The sequence below is a fragment of the Aquila chrysaetos genome, chromosome 20 (genome assembly GCF_900496995.4).
Source record: "Aquila chrysaetos chrysaetos chromosome 20, bAquChr1.4, whole genome shotgun sequence".
Taxonomy (NCBI): Eukaryota; Metazoa; Chordata; class Aves; order Accipitriformes; family Accipitridae; genus Aquila; species Aquila chrysaetos.
The window spans coordinates 21,744,845-21,762,790 of record NC_044023.1 but is presented as its reverse complement, the minus strand read 5'-3'; the positions used below and the strand labels follow the sequence as shown (position 1 = coordinate 21,762,790).

At 39.0% G+C, this 17,946-nt stretch overlaps 1 protein-coding gene across 5 annotated transcripts in view; it reads right to left on the bottom strand.

The window, feature by feature from the left end:
• Positions 1-17,946, bottom strand: part of LOC115333345 (contactin-6-like) — a 151,906-nt gene that overhangs the window by 77,025 nt on the left and 56,935 nt on the right. For 4 of the 5 annotated variants that reach the window (XM_029996205.2, XM_029996204.2, XM_029996207.2 and 1 more), the window contains 2 exons: positions 16,454-16,580; positions 7,551-7,726 (listed from right to left, as the gene is read on the bottom strand). In XM_029996205.2, the coding sequence (XP_029852065.1) occupies positions 7,551-7,726; positions 16,454-16,580 (303 nt within the window). The remainder of the gene's footprint in view (positions 1-7,550; positions 7,727-16,453; positions 16,581-17,946) is intronic. The other variant, XM_029996206.2, reaches the window with a different exon arrangement.

The window sequence follows — 17,946 nt, the reverse complement described above, 5'->3', positions numbered from 1 at the left end:
GTGAGAGCCTCCTTTTATTATAAAAGTTTAAGCAACTAACCTAATGGAATAAAACAGCTTTAACAAAGTGTCCTGATACAGCACAACCTTGAACATGGTGGTAAGTGCTCCGAGAGAGATGTTTAAAACCATTTGAGAGAGAAAAAAATGCAGCTTGGGTTTCTGATGCTGCTTGGTCTGCTGTGACATTAAATAAAAGGGGAATGTTGCTACCCTCAGCTCCAGTTCATGTGTTTAACAAGAGAGAGGAGGTCATGACTGCATTTGGCGTCGAAGGACACTAGGTGGGCTCTGAGAACACAGACTCAAACCTTTAGGGAATGATGGAGAAAGCAAAACCCCTTCATTATGTAGACATACCCATACCTTCTGGGTTTAAGATTCCAGGCTGTTCTTTCTGTCTTCAGGAATGTCTGGATATTTGCATAATCCTATTCTTGTAGTAGCTGAGCTTTAAAATAGAAACACTATTATCACCCTGCCTTGTCCTGTCAGGAAGCAGGTGAAACCCTTCCAGGCTTCCTGCTTCATCACTGCTGGATAGTGGTTGATGGCTCCTGCTTTTCCTTAAGCCTGTGAGAGCCTGTGTGTGCACAGATTTCTGCAAAGAAATAAATACTGGAAAGCTCAACAGAGATACGGAAGATGAGCTGAACGTAGTGAGGTCTTGCAGTATTTTTGGTCTTTGAGTGAGAAAGCGGCGTTGTTTATAGTCAGTTTTCTGCAAATATTCCGCTCAAAGTAGCCTTGAAGGAAACAGTGCCCCACTTCAGAGTGGCTAGAGCAGTGTACAGACCCCTTGCAGCAATGCATATCAGGTTCTCACCATGTTTTTCCTAATTTGGGGGGGGAACATTGTGAAGAAGAGGGAAGAAAGAAAATATGCCTGAGGCTGCTGGGTCTGCTCCATGGAAAGCATCCATGAAGCAAAGACCTTGATGTAGACTCCCACCATGGGGAGCTGCTGCAAGAGAGTGCTGGAGCTTTGGCACAGTGTCCATAGCAATCAGGACTGATAAATGAAAGTTCCATTCCTTTTTACTCCAGGCAGAATTTTGACAAAATATGGGCTTTATTTCCAAGTAATAAACTGAATTCTTGGTATTTTTACTGTAACTTGTTCTATTCAGAAGCTTGCACTCCACCTATGCATACACAGGGAGAGGTAGGTACTGCTACTGTAGTTATATTAGATTATTTAACTGTGGTTAAAAATCCAAAAAGCAATTTTGAGCTATAGGCCTATTTAGTGACATAAGGAGAGATGACAGTAGTATTTCCATCCTCCAGACAGGATTGATCTGCAGGGAGTGTTGCTACTGCAGGTTACATTTTTTTTCTCACCTGCTCATGGGAAGATGCAGATTGTGAGGTGTTGCCAAGATCATCAGGAGGGCTGTGCAGAGCCTGGAAAGGACACTGGTTTATATCTGATTCTCCACATATCTGCAAGTTGAGATATGTTTCTGCATTATATATATATATATATAGGGAAGCCCTTTCAAAACAGAGAGGTAGACTTAATGCATTACTTAGCATTTGTAGGTTATAGAATGATGTGGATAGAGGCAACTCTATGACTTTACCTGAAGTGTCCCTATAGAGGATAAGGGAACGTAGTAAATGAAGTAAAACTTTGGGGGATGAATGTTTGATGGTGACCTGCTTCTGCCACTGGAAAGCTGAGCTCTTCCTCCTGTTTGCTCTTCAGTTATCAGTTGGCCATCCCTGAGTACCTACTGAATGCTACATTGAGAAGCATATACCTCCTTTTGAAAAAGAAAGATGTTGCAGTGTTCATTCTTGCAATATAAGCTGCTAGACAGCCTGATCAGTATGCCAGCCCTCGCATGCAGTGATGAATTAACAATCAGTTTAAAGACCCAGAGAGCTTTACTCAAGGTGGTAGTTACAACATCTAGCACACCTTTTAATCAAATACAATTGTTGCAGAGGGATTTCTGGACACACACAGTACCACAATACAACCAATCCAGAAGTGTATGTGCCATTTAGAGTAAAATTCATGCATGTCCAGACTTTGCAAATTCAGAGTATCTGATCTAAGTGTATTGATTTTTCCATTTTCTGTTTCAAAGCATATACTACAAGTAAAAAGGGTTATGACATTTTGAGGCGTGCTGTATTGCTTTGTGATGTTTCTGTAATTTGTGCGCAGTCAAAGGTAAATAACATGATGAAGTAATCAGATGAAAAGTGGGCTTTCATGCTAGCTGAGCATCTCGCAGACAGTGACTCTTAACAGGGCTTTGCTAATGCTCAGACTGTCAAGATGTAGCAAAGACTAAATGGACTTGATTGCTTTTAATATATTTCCCCTGAAACGGTTAAATGCTAATGATGGACTATTATGTTTCAGAATGGAAAAACTCTGTCCAGGAGGAATTATTGCCTCTCTAATTTGTTATTTCAGCAAAACTGTGTTGTCTTCTGTCTATCTGACAAAAATCATGTGAGAGCACTTGGGAGCTGCAGATTTTATTCCAAGTGCTCCAGCACTATCACTGTGATCCGTGCTGCTATGAGCACGTTGTCACTGGCCAAGAGGAGGGAGGATGTGCATATTTAGAAAAATGCTATTGAGAATAAGCACCAAGCAAAACCCCTAAGCACCCCTTTGAAAAACATGAGAATATGGTTGCAGCCCAAAAATGCCAGGGAAAAATCCTTCCTTGGTCTGTAGCAAGGGGAAAAACTTTTAAATACGTAGTCTAATGTCTCCACTGTGTGCCCTCCTGTGTGGTTCAGGACAAAATGACTAATCCTATTCATGAATTTAAATTGTTGTCATTGTTTGTCAGAATTCATGATTAATAATGGGAGCCTGAAGTCTGAGAAAGCCGCAGTCATCATGACTGTCTATCAGTGATGGTAGGACAATTTGAGAATCTAATTTAAGATCCCTAGGCAGCTAGATGTTTTCAATTAATACTGAATTTTCTGGGTTTATGCCCTGAATAGTTATGAATTAGGTTCACACGTGATTCTTTTTCATGGTTGAGTACTTTATTTTCTAGTTTGTATAATTGCATTTCTTGTTTCTCTTACATATCTCTTAATGTCTCTGTTATAGACATGTATGAGAACTAAAAGAATTGGTAACAGGCCTGGACAGGCTGTTTTACTGCAGCTAGTTATGGGGATTTCCCTCAAGACCAGTTGTTTGCGCACAGTTACTTTTACTTAAAACTGATGAAATAATTAAAACAAATCCCCTGTGTGCCTTGGGATAGAGTTCTGGTTGAAGCCATATTTAAGCAGTTCTCTGTAACAGGTTTTTTGTTTGTCTTTTTTAAGGCATGAAATGCAATTTAGATGTTCTTCATTAATAAAAATAGATTTTTGCAAAACATCAAATTAATATGCATATAAATGCATCTTCACACCACAGAATAGGAGAAACTCCAGTTTTACTGATCAAAATACTTCTTTAAACCTGGACGCTTTTTTCTTTTGTGAGTTTTGAACACAACTGTGATCCCACTGTCTCTGGCTCAGAGATGATAGCTGCTGTGTTTGTGCCTGCTCGGGCTCTGCGGTGACTTCAGGAGGTGGCTCTGCTGGTGGCTGGGCTCGGGGCAGCTGCTTCATCAGCGGTGTCTGCTCCGATGTGCATGCAGGAGAAGCAAAACCTGAGACATCTGGGACGCTTGTGCACAAGCATCTTCATTTTGGTTTGGAAAGTGAGTTGTGTAAAACTTGAAGGAAAACCTTTCATGTCCCCATCTCTTTCTTCAAGCTGCTTCTCTTGCATAGCTCACAAAGATGAACTCCCCACGGAGTTGTCTTTGACCTTCCCTTTATGTAGAGCTGAAGCATTACTGGTGACCTTGTGTTGGATGTCAATACTGAACTTGGAGGGGGGAAAGTATCATGCGGGTGGCATGTCATGACTTGGGAGCAAAGTTCAAAACTCAAATCTGCATGAGGACCCCTGTGTCTGCAACAGGCCACACAAGCTGGGATCTGACACCGATGCTTTTTAACCAGATGGAAGATCCAGATCAACAGCTCCAGCTCTTGCAAAGCACAGGTTAGCTTTTCAAAATGTACTGCTTGCTGGGTAGCAAGAGATGCACAGGATTTATAGGGAGCTTTCAACTTTATTTATGACAAAACAAACCTTCACCAGGAAGTATGAATAACGTAGGACTGCCATCCTATGTATCCCGCTAATGCATTTATATGCTCTTGCTCTGCTCTCTCTCACTGATGCTGTCTCTCATTTTCAGCTTGTAGCTTTAATAATCTATGCCACTTCCTTCTGTACAATATTCCTCCCGCAGCTTTCATTTGACAGCTCTGTTTTTAATAGAGGATAAGCATGAAACTCCAGCTGAATCTGAAGACATATTTCTAATCTCATACCGCATTTATTTTGCTACTTGGAGAGCTCACTATCTTGAACAGAGGAAAAAGCATTTTTCACATATTAACTTGAGATGTACAATAGGTTTCCAGAGGTATCGTTAATTTAAGCTCAAACTCAGAGTTAGTTATCTTGTAGTAAAAAGATAAATACGCATAAACCCTGTTACTTGGATAATAGGCTTGATTCAATTATTTATCATGGTGATTGCAATAATATGCCAGGCAGCTCGATTCAGGGAAGAGTCCCATTTTGTTAGGTATTGAATGAAGGTGTCATAATATCAACATGCCTGCCTGCCTGGATTTTAAGATATAGCCTGAAGTATTGGTTGAAACAAAGTAAATTGGATGGCAACATGAAAATAAGAAATAAGAAAATGTTAACTGTGAAATAACTGTTTCAAGGTAGTTTGTTCCACTATTCTCATCAGGTCATTATAACATTTTCCATGTACTGTTTTTTTTCTATTGTAAGACAAGTTAAAACTCATAGTTTAACAGTGATACCACTAAATTGAAGCATTTTCCTGTATGTTTGTGTTTGCCAATGTAAATGACAACCTTCAATTTGTCTGTCCTCTCTCTTTCATATGGGAAAGGACGTAAGCATCTCACCACTAATGAAAAAGTAGTGTGCTTCTTGAATATGGGATATATTTACCATTCTATGGTTGCTGTTAAGAACTGGAGTATTAAAGCAGGATGGTAGCTGTGGGTTTGTCTGCTGCTATGGACAAACGAGACCCAAGTTTGTTGTGACCTTCTCCTCGCAGTAACTTTGGGAAGTGTCTTGGGGGGGTATGAAGCTGAAGTAAAGGAACTGTTTGATATTTAGCCCATTTTGATTGTTGTATATTGGCATGAGACTTCAAGCTATTAGTGAGTCAAGTACATCAGAGGGAATGCTTCACCAGTGTGAAATATTAAAGAACTGGTGTTTACCAGCTGAAAATACTTAATGCCATCAATGAAGTCCATTTTTTGGAAAACAGGTCCTCTAGCTGCTAAGTGGCATCAGCTGCATGGCACTGAGATGTGCTTTCCCTCAGACAGGCCAGAAATCACATGTGATTTCTTTCAGGTTTGCACGTCTGAACACAGACCCCTGGCCAGCAGCCGCACCAGGAGTGAGGGAATTGCAAGAGGGCTCTGCAGATCCACCTTGCCCTCTGTGGGAAGGTGCACACCCATGTTTAGATCCTTAAACTCAGTCTTGTAAAGAAAATGGTGCATTGTGGTGTACAATTTCTCTTTTCTACCAGGGAAAACTTCCAAAGGATTACATTTCCAACAAGAGCTTGAAGGTGAGACACTTCTGTGCCAACCAGCATCCTTCATTCCCCTGAGGACTATCACGGATGCATTTGTGAGTGTAGGGACAAACATGGACCAGCGTCCTGACAAAGGACTTTTCCCCTCTCTCTTCCTTACCAGTGAGGTTTTCCCCATAAGCTTTCTTTCCCTTCTTTCACTCTTTCAGCTTTCTCCAAACCCTTCTCCTTGCAAAGAGTTAAACCAAGACAATTTTCCAGAGCCAGCTTGGGTCCTACACATGGTTATGAAATGGTGATATATAAAAGTAAACATAGAAAACCATCGGAAGGAAGCACAATTAAATATTACACGAAGGAGCACTGGCCCGAAGAGCTGTTTATAGACTCCAAGCCAGTGTGATTCCCTGTGGGCTTGGAGAGCAATGAACAGGAAATCAAAGTGGTCCCAAGAATTTGAATCGGGGATAGAATTTTCCAGAAAAAGATTAAATCATTGTGTAATATGATACGCTGAACAATCACCAGAGCCTTCTCTCTTTCACAGATATCTCTCTTTTTCCTTTTCCCACCCCTTTTTTTATTTTTTATACCTCTTTTGTGCCTTTGTTTGAAGGTATTCCTTTTCTTTAGGTCTTTTCCCAGCTCCATTCCTGGCCTATTCCGGTTCCTTGGGGATTAGAGATTCCATAGACAATTTTGAGGTGGCTGTCTATTCTTGCTTCTTTCTAAAATGGGATTTGCTCTGTCACTAAACAATTTTGATCTCCAGATCTTGAAATAATTTCCCATATAGGAAGGCTGGCTTGCACAAATGTTTCAGAAAAAGTGGGAAAATAATGAATCAAATTTTTTGTTTCCATTTGACCAGCTCTTGGGAATCAAAAGCTCTTTGAGAAATTTGGGGTAGAACATTATTAAATGAGATACTAACGATATAGCATTTGATCAGCTCTACTAAAAGAGAGTCTCTGAACCATCCTGACCTCTAATGTCTCCTTTGTATAACCCCTGCGACATGAGATTTGCTATGAGAAATGGAACAAGATTAATAATTAATACGTTTGCTGGTCTCTGAAATAGCGACACAAGGTTGGCTTTAGACACATATTTTATTAATGAGGTTTGAAAACAATTGCTTTCTCCCAGCAACAGACCTTTATACTGAAGAAAAAGGAAGGGAGGTAGTATCTGGGGATTTTTTTGGTGGTGATGGTGTTGGCCCCCCAGGGCATTAACAGAATTCAGTCACCACATACAAACGTTGTGAAAAAGATTGTGAAGTTGTGAAGAAGTGAAATGGGAAGCAAGCCTAAAATAAATTTTAAATTCTCTCAAGACAGCGTATGTGCTCTACCCAATTGAGCTGAAATAGCAAACATTTCAGAGCATAGCTCACCGTTTTGCACACTGGGTAAGGAAAAAGAGTGTTTCTTATTCTGTTAATGTAAAAAAAATATCAGTGTGGCAATTAGGGGTACAATGTTTTTATAACTGGGACCTCATTACGCTATAGAAAATAGAAAGCCTAACTTTTTGCAATATTTCCCCCCCCCCCCCAATTGTAACTACCTGCAATACAGCAAAGAAAGCACTGTCTTAAAAAGTGGAAATGCCTTTATTAAGTGAAAATAATTGCACTTATCTTCCTTGACCTTTCAATTTTCTGAAAGTTATTCTTGTTCCTGAGGGCTAGCAGCCATCAGATGTCTGTTTTTGTTATTAATATTTACTAGGAACGATTTTTTTAAGAATAAACACTGCTGAAGTAAACCAAACCTTTTGAACAGAATCACCAATGATACTTTAATTATCCAATAAATTACAGTTCATGTGCAGAATTAATCGGAAAATAATGCTCTAATAAATATGATCTTCCCAACTTACATGCAAATTGAAGCTTTGCCTTCCTGCTCAGAATTGTTCCAAATGAATTTGTGGCCAAACACTGGTATGTTCCAATATCCTGTTTTTTATGTGGGTTATTGATTGCCAAGCTGCCTCCAACCAACCTGTAGTGATAACTCATGGTAAGATCAATATCTGTGCCATTTTGCTTCCACCTTTGAGGGGAAAAAAATCAAATTATGCTTATAATTTACAGAGCCTATTCATATTTATCTTAAATAGTGTGCTGTAGCATACCTGTAATGATAAAAATGTAGTTAAATATCACAAAATTATATCATTTTTCACACAACACTGCTTCTTATATCAATCTTAATGATATCAGTAATTTTGTCCTTTGAAAAATCTTTACTGCTTTTATGCTAGTCACCAGTGTTCATCCAAATATCTACAAAAAGTAATTATAACTTATTCATACAGACTAAGTTATCTGTCCAATTGGGAGTATGGTATATACCTTGACTACAGCTACCTTATTTTTTATAATATAAATGGTACCTGAATGTGCTTTACAGTCCTTGCAAATGATGTCATAAATCTGGTTACAAAAATGATTTGGAGATATAGATCAGCAAGGATTACACTTCAGAGGACAGATGAAAGCAGAGAGAGAAGTTTTTTACACAGCAAATTTGAGCCTGATAATTTAATGATGAGAATGCCGCTATTTTAAAACATGATTTGTCCCTGTTAGTCCACAAAGTAGAAAATGGATTGTGTCTGCAACATTACACAGCTATTTACAAATGTCAAAATCAAATTTATATTTCAAAGAAAACAAATATTATATGTTTTAAAGAAGGGAAATTTTGTGGCTTTACCATTAGTCACATAAGGGTTGAATTTTTATTGTCCACATGAGGTCCAAAGGAAGAATAAAGGACCTCAGTCACTGATGCCTGCAAGCTTTGGGCTTGCTAATGCCACAGTTTAGGTTGTCACCAATCCTAAAACTACATAACCACATCTTTTCTTCTCCTAATTTTATACCACAACCATTTCTTCAGCCTGTATCATTTCTGGTGACCTATGTGGGTGTGATGCCTACCCCTCCATAGGATGCAAAGACCGCAAAAGAATTGCTAATGGCTCACTTTGGGTTTGCAGAAGGCTTTATGGCAGTCCTTGAAACAAGGGCAATTGTCTCCTTGTTGATTATCCAAAGGATCACAGCATAAAAAATTTCTCTTTCTTGTTATTTGCAGAGGTGAACTTACAGTGATGGTAGTTTCCGCAGTTAACAAATTGAAGCAAACTTGCACCATAACTATATTCCTGGAAGGTTTGACCTGGATATACAACACAATACTTTACTTCCATCACCCACAGACCTTCCTCTACACGATCAGACTGCACAGGTAGTTGTTCTTTTGGAGGAAGATTTTCAAACTGTGCTGTGAAACGCAATTCTGTGTTCCAAGGGAAATCTTGACAAATATGTACAGAGGAAGCGAGGATCCTGACCTTTCGAGGGGGCACTTGTTGTTTTTAAAGATGAGTAATGACTGATTAAAATACGAAATCAATTGAATTCTGTGAACAAATTCTAGTAACATTAAATAATTTACCTGGGTCTGCCAACCACTGACTTAATCAACATTAAGAAATTTAGATGCAACAGTGGACCATCAGTAATTCTTCCTACCAATTGCAGCTGATTTTTGACCTTTCCATACCTCTGCTCTATTCCTTTTTTATGTTTTGCTTTAGTTGGTCTAGGTTTTTGCTGCTGTTTTGGGGTATTTTGGGGGGTGGTGGTGGTTTTTTTGTTGTTTGTTTGGTTGGTTTGTTTTTTTTTTTCCCCAAAGATGAGCAAAATCTTAGCTGGTGCCCATCTGTGAGCCTGCTCTATGAAGCAGTAGTCTGTATCAGTGTTAGGATTTTGCCATATTCATATGGTACATGCTGTCTAAACCTTTCAATTTTCTAATATAGGATATTCTGGTATTTAGTTTGCCAGTTCTCTTTAACTTTGGAATCAATCACTGAAAGAACTGCTGTCATCATTACATGGCTCCCAATTAAGCTCTATAATTGTTTTTCAAAACAAATGCAAAGTTGTTGGCTTAGTTGCTGCAAATGAATTCTTCACAGTATCCCCATAATCATTCTAATCACCGTGGTACAATGATTATTAAACTTTGCATATAGATCAGGGGTTCATCTCCTGGTGTGGGCTTTTTCCTAATTAAAATGTTTACATCACACTGAAGAAAGTGAATTAATGAATTCATATGATAGACAATGATTTAACGACTTTGTGTGTTCTGCAGTATACTGTCTAATACACAGAAATCTTTGAAGGATTATTTTAAGAAAATTTTAATGTAAGCCTGTTAAAGCAAGGATCACCTACATATTTTTGTGAACTTCTTCGTGAAACCATTGGAAAATACTTTTCATTAATTATAGGGAATGCATCCTGGACCAATTGTTTCAGAACCTAAACTTTTAAAAAAATGCTATATTCTGATGCTCGATTCATTAGTTCCCTAGGAATGTAAGACTTCTCAAATTGTATTGATATGTCCAAACTTAAAAAAAAAGACTGTGTGTTTTATGAACTCTTACAACAAATGATCATATTCTATTTGCTTCAAAATCTAACTTTTTATAGAACACCAGTTATAAAACATTCCCCACAAATTCTTCATTAAGTTAAAGACTTTCAGAATGTATATATGTGGGACTTCCTCCCTCTTCCCATCTTGATTTAAAGATCTCAAGCAAGAGGTAGTCTATTCTCTCTTGTTCTCTTTTCTTAAATTGTTGCCAATTTATCCTAACATTCAGATGTACCAATATACCAGTATTCTTCCAAGCCACTGGGTTACGTTAAATCTTTGATGCTGGGCTTACTGGGAACTTCCTTCTAAAGTACACTGCAGTCAAATCACTGATATAAGGGTAAACTTATAATATATGGTGATTTCCTCTTATTTATACTACTTAATCAATACTTGTGATTTGCTATTCAAATAGTCTCCATCTCCAAGCAAATAAAAATGTGGAGTAGTAGAATGTATTAATGGACATGAATATGTGAGTAATGTGTATTTACAATGCAACTGCAAATTATGCAATCTGTCTTTAGGGTAATATCTTATAAAAGAATTGTGGAAAAAGTAATATAATTAATTTCTATCATGTTTTCACACTGAAAAAATATTGATCTAACTAAAAATGTTCAAAGAAGAAGAACAGAAAGCTTAGAAAAATGGTGAAATATTAGAGATCGTTGCAGAATACAAATATTCTTAGGACTTGTTTGAGAAATGTCAATGTTTCTTTATACTCAAGTTGACTGTTAAGCTGCATACCCACAGGTTTCTCTGGTGTTTACACTTCCCTTATCCTCTCTGAGAAGAATTTCTTCTGGGCCACGTATCCACTGACATGGTGATCCCGACACCTCTCCCTACACGCCGACCCATGTGCAAGGAAATCCAGCAGAGCTGAGGAGATGGAGTCCTCAGCCCAGAGCTGCCACTTTATAGGAAAAATACAAGTGCAAGGTATCTGGCTTGCAATCCAACACGTACACAGGCTCATAATGAGCCTCAGAGGAGGAGTTGGTTTAGAATCATAGAATCATTTAGGTTGGAAAAGACCTTCAAGATCATCGAGTCCAACCATCAACCATGCCCACTAAACCATGTCCTGAAGTACCCCGTCTACTCGCTTTTTGAATACCTCCAGGAATGGTGACTCAATCACTTTCCTGGGCAGCCTATTCCAGTGTCTGAAAACCCTCTCAGTAAAAAAATTTTTCCTAATATCTAACTTAAATCTCCCTTGCCTCAACTTGAGGCCATTTCCTCTCGTCCTATCTCCAGCCACCTGACAGAAGAGACCAGCACCCACCTCACTACAACCCCCCTTCAGGTAGTTGTAGAGAGCGATCAGGTCTCCCCTCAGCCTCCTCTTCTCCAGACTAAACAGCCCCAGCTCCCTCAGCCGCTCCTCATAAGACTTGTGCTCCAGGCCCCTCACCAACTTGGTTGCCCTTCTCCGGACACGCTCCAGCAACTCAACGTCTTTCCTGTAGTGAGGGGCCCAAAACTGAACACAGGACTCAAGGTGCAGCCTCACCAGTGCCGAGTACAGGGGAACAATCACCTCCCTGCTCCTGCTGGCCACACTATTTCTGATACAAGCCAGGGTGCTGTTGGCCTTGGCCACCTGGGCACACTGCTGGCTCATATTCAGCCGGCTGTCGACCAGCACCCCCAGGTCTTTCTCTGCCAGGCAGCTTTCTAGCTGCTCTTCTCCAAGCCTGTAGCGCTGCGTGGGGTTGCCGTGACTGAAGTGCAGGACCCGGCACTTGTCCTTGTTGAACTTCATACGATTGACCTCGGCTCATTGATCCAGCCTGTCCAGATCTCTCTGTAGAGCCTCCCTACCCTCAAGCAGATCGACCCTGCCCCCCAACTTGGTGTTGTCTGCAAACTTGCTGAGGGCGCACTCCATCCCCTTATCCAAATCGTCAATAAAGATATTAAACAGAACGGGGCCCAACACCGAGCCCTGGAGAACACCACTTGTGACCTGCCGCCAACTGGATTTCACCCCATTCACCACAACCCTCTGGGCTCGGCCATCCAGCCAGTTTTTCACCCAGCAAAGAGTGCACTTATCCAGGCCACGAGACACCAGTTTCTCAAGGAGTATGCCATGAGAGACAGTGTCAAAGGCCTTGCTGAAGTCAAGGAAGACAACCTCCACAGCCTTTCCCTTATCCACTAGGTGGGTCACCTGGTCATAGATCAGGTTGGTCAAGCAGGACCTGCCTTTCATAAACCCATGCTGACTGGGCCTGATCCCCTTCTTATCCTGGACTTGCCATGTGAGTGGTCTCAAGACAAACCGTTCCATAATCTTCCCTGGTACCGAGGTCAGGGTGACAGGCCTGTAGTTCCCCGCATCCTCCCTCTGACCCTTCTTATAAATGGGAGTCACATTGGCAAGCCTCCAGTCCTCTGGGACCTCCCCCGTTGACCAGGATCGCTGATAGATGATAGAGAGTGGCTTGGCAAGGACCTCTGCCAGTTCCGTCAGTGCTCTTGGATGGATCCCATCAGGTCCCATAAGTTTCAAGGAGATAAAACTGCTGTTTGGTCACCTACCATCTTTGATATTTCGGTAGGGAACATTTTAACTTTTGAGATAAGATTATGGTTTCTGGTAAGTGGATATTTAACCAGGAAATTTCTGATCACATCTGTAAGGATACTGTACAGTGCTATGCAATGTCTAAGTAGCTATAATTAAATGAGTCCCATTTCTATGATTAATGAGTCTGGAAAAGAGTGGTTGCATTGTTGCATAGAAACTATTTAGGAAAAGGAAACATTTTCTTTCAGAAGATGTGACTTTTCTCCGGAAATGAAACGTGAAGGTGTATCAATTTCAGTGAAACTATCAATGTATGATTCTTGAAGCAATTAAGGAATTAGTAAAAGACTCCACTTAGTCAATTTGCAAATATTTTGGATAAATTCAAATGCAATATTTCATTAATCTATTTTGCTTGCCTTTAAAAAAAGATACATTTAGAACTATTAGAATTTCCTGCTGAAAGAGCTTTTTCCAGCTCTACAAGTAAAATCCTGGAAGTTTTACAAAGCACGCATGGCTGCATCATGATTTTGTACCAAAGTTACCATAGCTAGAAGCTCTTACTTGTATATACATCTTTCCCTAATTTGAACTATTTTCTGTGTGGATATATGCATACATGATTTAATGAATTATCTTTTCAGTGTACAGCTATAATAAAAGTACAGGGTTTTTTTTCTGTTTTGTTCTATGTTTCTTAGTTTATTTGTATTCACATGGAAACGTCCTTCCAAGTCACCTGAGATTTTCTTGTAACTGGGAAAAAAACCCTTGCAAAACCACCTAGTATGCAGTATTTCCATAGAGGAAGAAAATAGAAAGTTTAAAAACTATTGACAGTGTACAAGACAACAGAGATTGAAGGCAATTTTAATTCTACTCCACTTTTGAAGCAGAATCTGCAGTGAGTCAAGGGACAGTATTTTAGTGAACAAGTATGCTACAGCAGGGTTGTCATTTGTTTTTGCAGGGTGTGAGTAAGATAAATATATTTTGGGGGTTACTGGGAATCATTCTACGATTTTATGCTATGATTAGAAACATATTTTATGTTATTTGCAATCATCATAGACTTTGTACTTCTGTTCCCCCCACTTTTATTTGTCTGTTACAGCTATCTTCTGTGGTACTTTGATTTGGATTGAATTTGAATCTCTTGATCTTATTTTACTGCATCATTCTAAGTTATGCTGAAATATTAAAATATTGTTATAATGAATAATGCTTATGCTGCCCTTGGATTTCTTATTTGTTCAATTGACTGCTCTCTGTGAAGATTACTGAGGGAAAAAAAATCCTCAATTTCAAACTTGCATGAAAATGCTAGATTATGTGATTACTCTGGATACTGAATGTAAGTTCAGAAAAAGAGCTAGAACTAAGCACCTGAGACCAAACAGGAAATGTCAACATACTGCAGAAAACACTTGCTTGGCAGGTCTAGGTGACTTCTTTCTGTCTGGTTTTTTTTTTTTTTTTTTTTCAGTGTGGTGGAAGGCTAGCTGTACTGAATGGAATGACTTAATGGAAGAAAACTGTGGAATTGTGATATGTTCATGGATTGGCTGTAAGCAGAAAAAGAAGTAAAATTTGTTCCTTTAGTTGATGATAATCCCTCAATCAACTATAACAGAAAAGCTTAAGTGCAAAACATTATAAATTTAATTTGAAAGGTTATGTTTATTTACCACCAACATCACACAGGGAAACAGTTGAAATAATGTACCTGATATTAAAAACAATTTTGACTTTATAGAAAAAGGCATAATAGATAAAATGGTATTTATCAGGACACCTATATAGATTTCCTAACACGTGCTGATTTTAGATATACTTCTATCCATATTTTTTTTTCCATTGTGATCAGATCTATGTTCTCTGTTACTTCCAACAGTGTCCAACAGGAAATCAGTGTCTCTCATTTTTTATTACTTAGCCCTTATGCCTACTTTAATTCTAGAATTCTTGCATTGTGGTTATTAGACACACGGGATTTTGAAATGGAGTTGCAAAAAGTTACTACTATATTCGACGTGTCTATAAGACTAATATAGTACATAATAAAATAAAACTTTTACGAAATGCTAAGCATTGTTTCTTTAAAGAAAAGGTATTAATCAGCACATTTATTTATGTAAAAGGTGCTAAATGGCAAATTAGCTTGTATATAACTTTATTCCTGTTGTACTGGTTCTGTATTTCTGAATCAAAGAAAAACCTTGCAGTAGTCCTTGCTGTTCTTTCCCATCAGTCAACAAAGGATACAATTAAAATTTCATACTGTGCTTGACTTATCTAAAATTGTTGGAACTTTAAATATATGGACTCAATCCTTATCTGACAAAACTGGCGTTAGTTCTAGTGAAATCGAAGAAAAGTGCTGAAGACTTCCCATTCCCTTCACGTCATGGTGAAAAGCTCCCAAGTTGTAATAGCAGCAGTGATAGCCTGATAACTTCTAATTGACCTAGATGGTTCAGGATCAATCCCCAGATGTTGATCTCATCTTACTAGAGTAATGGAGGCTTTGCAAAATGTTCTTATAGTGCAAATTAAATAATGACTCTAATTAATGGATGGGTGGGAAAAAAGTGAAAGAGAAAATAAGAATATCAGATATATGATTGGAGGAGACTTCATAGCTCTCCTGCCTAATAAAACCTGCTGTCTATACTATTTGTGCATGTGAGGAGACCATGGTTGGAATACAAGTGTCACTAATTTTTATAGGTATCTGAGGAAGCTGCATGGATATGAAGCAGATGATCAATGGATGAACTGGAAAGACTTGAAATTCATGACGTGAACCAGTAGATGTCCATGTTGAAAACAGGAAGAACAAATGGGATGGGAAATAGGTGAGGATTTCTGCTCATAGGAAGAGAAGTTATACTGTGAAAAGGAGAAAAGTATTCCTTTACTAGCACAATATTTGGAAACAAATTAATACATGAAGTACAAAAGCCAAGTTGATAACTAGTAGTAGTACTTTACAGAGGAAACTATTGTGTGAGCAATTAAAAGCTATTGAATAAATACTGTCTAAGTATTTGGTAGGACATAATTTTCTTTCATGTCTTGCATGAATGACTTCTTTTTTTTGTTTTCCTTTTCCCAGACCATTATTTTCCCCATTTTTTTCTGAATAAAGCAGACTGTAATTTTTTTCCAGATTTCCAGCTTTTCCTCTTATTAGACTCAGGTTTCCAGATCCTTGGTGTGACAATCTATGTTTTAAAAGTTGAGTCCATAGTTACTGAATAAACAAACAAGCCTATGTACCAAGGTTCTATTAAGTGAGTCTACAGAGTATTGTAAGCTAGATATCAGAGCTGTGCCTTGCTGTTTCTCTAAATAAACACTATAAATATACACATGAAATGTTAGAATTAGAAATGGGCAAGGATGTTGCTTTTTTGCTTGCCAAGCATTTATTGATGTACAGAAAGTTTTATCAAATACAAATGTGCAGCATTTCCATTTTTCCATTTTTCACAGCTGTTCTCTGGATTCAGAAGTAATTTTGTGTGTTTTAAAATACTTTGGGGACAATTTTCAATGATGTGCTTTCTTTTCCTATGTTAATTTTCTTAACAGTAGACTAGCAAAAATATTGTTCCTTCATTCCTCAAATTTACTATACCTATGTATATTCTCACTGTGAGTGCTCAACACATTTTGAGGTATGTATGACGGTGTACTACTGATTAAAACACAGTTAAAAGATTTACAGTGAGACAATACTTTTCCAAAATTTACTTCACCTGTAGTATGGGAGTGGATATCCTTTAGCTGTACAGTTCAGTAGGATTTCTGGATTTGCTGAGCCCATGGAGTAAGTGATATCATATGGCTCTTGGATAAAAACAGGACCATGAAGGGTTTCTTCCCCTGTGAAAGACAAACAATAATTTAAGATTAGACATCTTTAGCGTGTCCTTACACATAAGAGTGTCCTTTGGTGTCCTTTGCTTTCGGTCAGAAGTTAAGGTCTGCTATTATATTCAGCAGAGAATCCACCTCCAGACATTTGGCTATTAAGGAGGAAATATTTCAAGCCTGATTGATAATAAAATCGCATATCCCAGGTGCTGATGATTTATTTTGCAAGTGACAGTGAAGACTAGCTTCTTTGCATATTTCCTATGGAAGCTATATGGCCATTTATTAAATCTCTCCTGTCTACCTCATACTTGTGCTTTAGATCACAGCTGGAAGCAGGAAAGGGTGAGATTGTGGCTTTCTGTGTTTGGTGCTTCTACCTCCCTGCTCGCCTGATGAAGTGGATGCGTCAGCCTCACGTCACCCTTTGAAAGACAGGCAGCTCACTGGCTGCGGCCAAACTCTGTCAAGGCAGACATTTCGCTATGGTCCATGAGAGTGCATACCGTGGGAGAGGAAGAGTGAGGACCTCTAGCAGACCTGCAGATAGCTTCTAGATTGAGAGGTACATCATGGTGGGGCAGTGGTCTTGGGCTTTCCTTTCCTCTGCCATTTGGCCTCTCTGGTGATGGGCTCCAGAAGGTCACATCACAGTCTAAGGGAATCAGTCATTTCTTTCTCCTCTAACCCTTCACATCCTTTGATACATTACTTTTGTAAACTTTAGCTGCCCTGGTTTCAGGATTTGGTTTGGGTTTTTTTTGGTTTGGGTTCCCCCTCCCCCGCCTCATTTGGGCCCTTTTAAAACAGAAGTAGCATTAAACAAAGGTTGTTTATTCATCATTTTCACTAGAACCTGTATCCTCCTAGTGACCCACAGAGTCTAATTACAGCATGTAAACACAAGGGGACAACAGACATGTGGGCTGGTGTGAGACCCATTTGCTTCCTCAACATCTCAGAGGTTTCTGCAAGGAGAACTTTCATGGACATCAAATGATTTTTTCAAAGCTATAACCGAATACTGGTGATAGAACAAATAAATGATCCCAGATCCTTGAATAAAGCTTAGCAACTGGACCATTCTCCAGTTCTCAGATGTCTTACATGAGTCTAAGAAAGTTTGCAGTACAGTTACACAGCTGGGAAGAAGAGGTATTAACCCCAAAACCTAGTTGCTCTACAGTTGTATTCTGGAAGCAACGTAAATGTGGGTAGTAATCATGTCTGATTTTATTCACCTATTCTATCTGCTTGTGGGTAACGAGAAAGGGAAGGTACAACCTATTTCCCAAAGGCCACTGCTTCACCGCGCCTTGTGTCATTGCTTCAGTCCCCTAGTTGCCAAGTGCAATCCTCTTGCTCTATAGCTCTG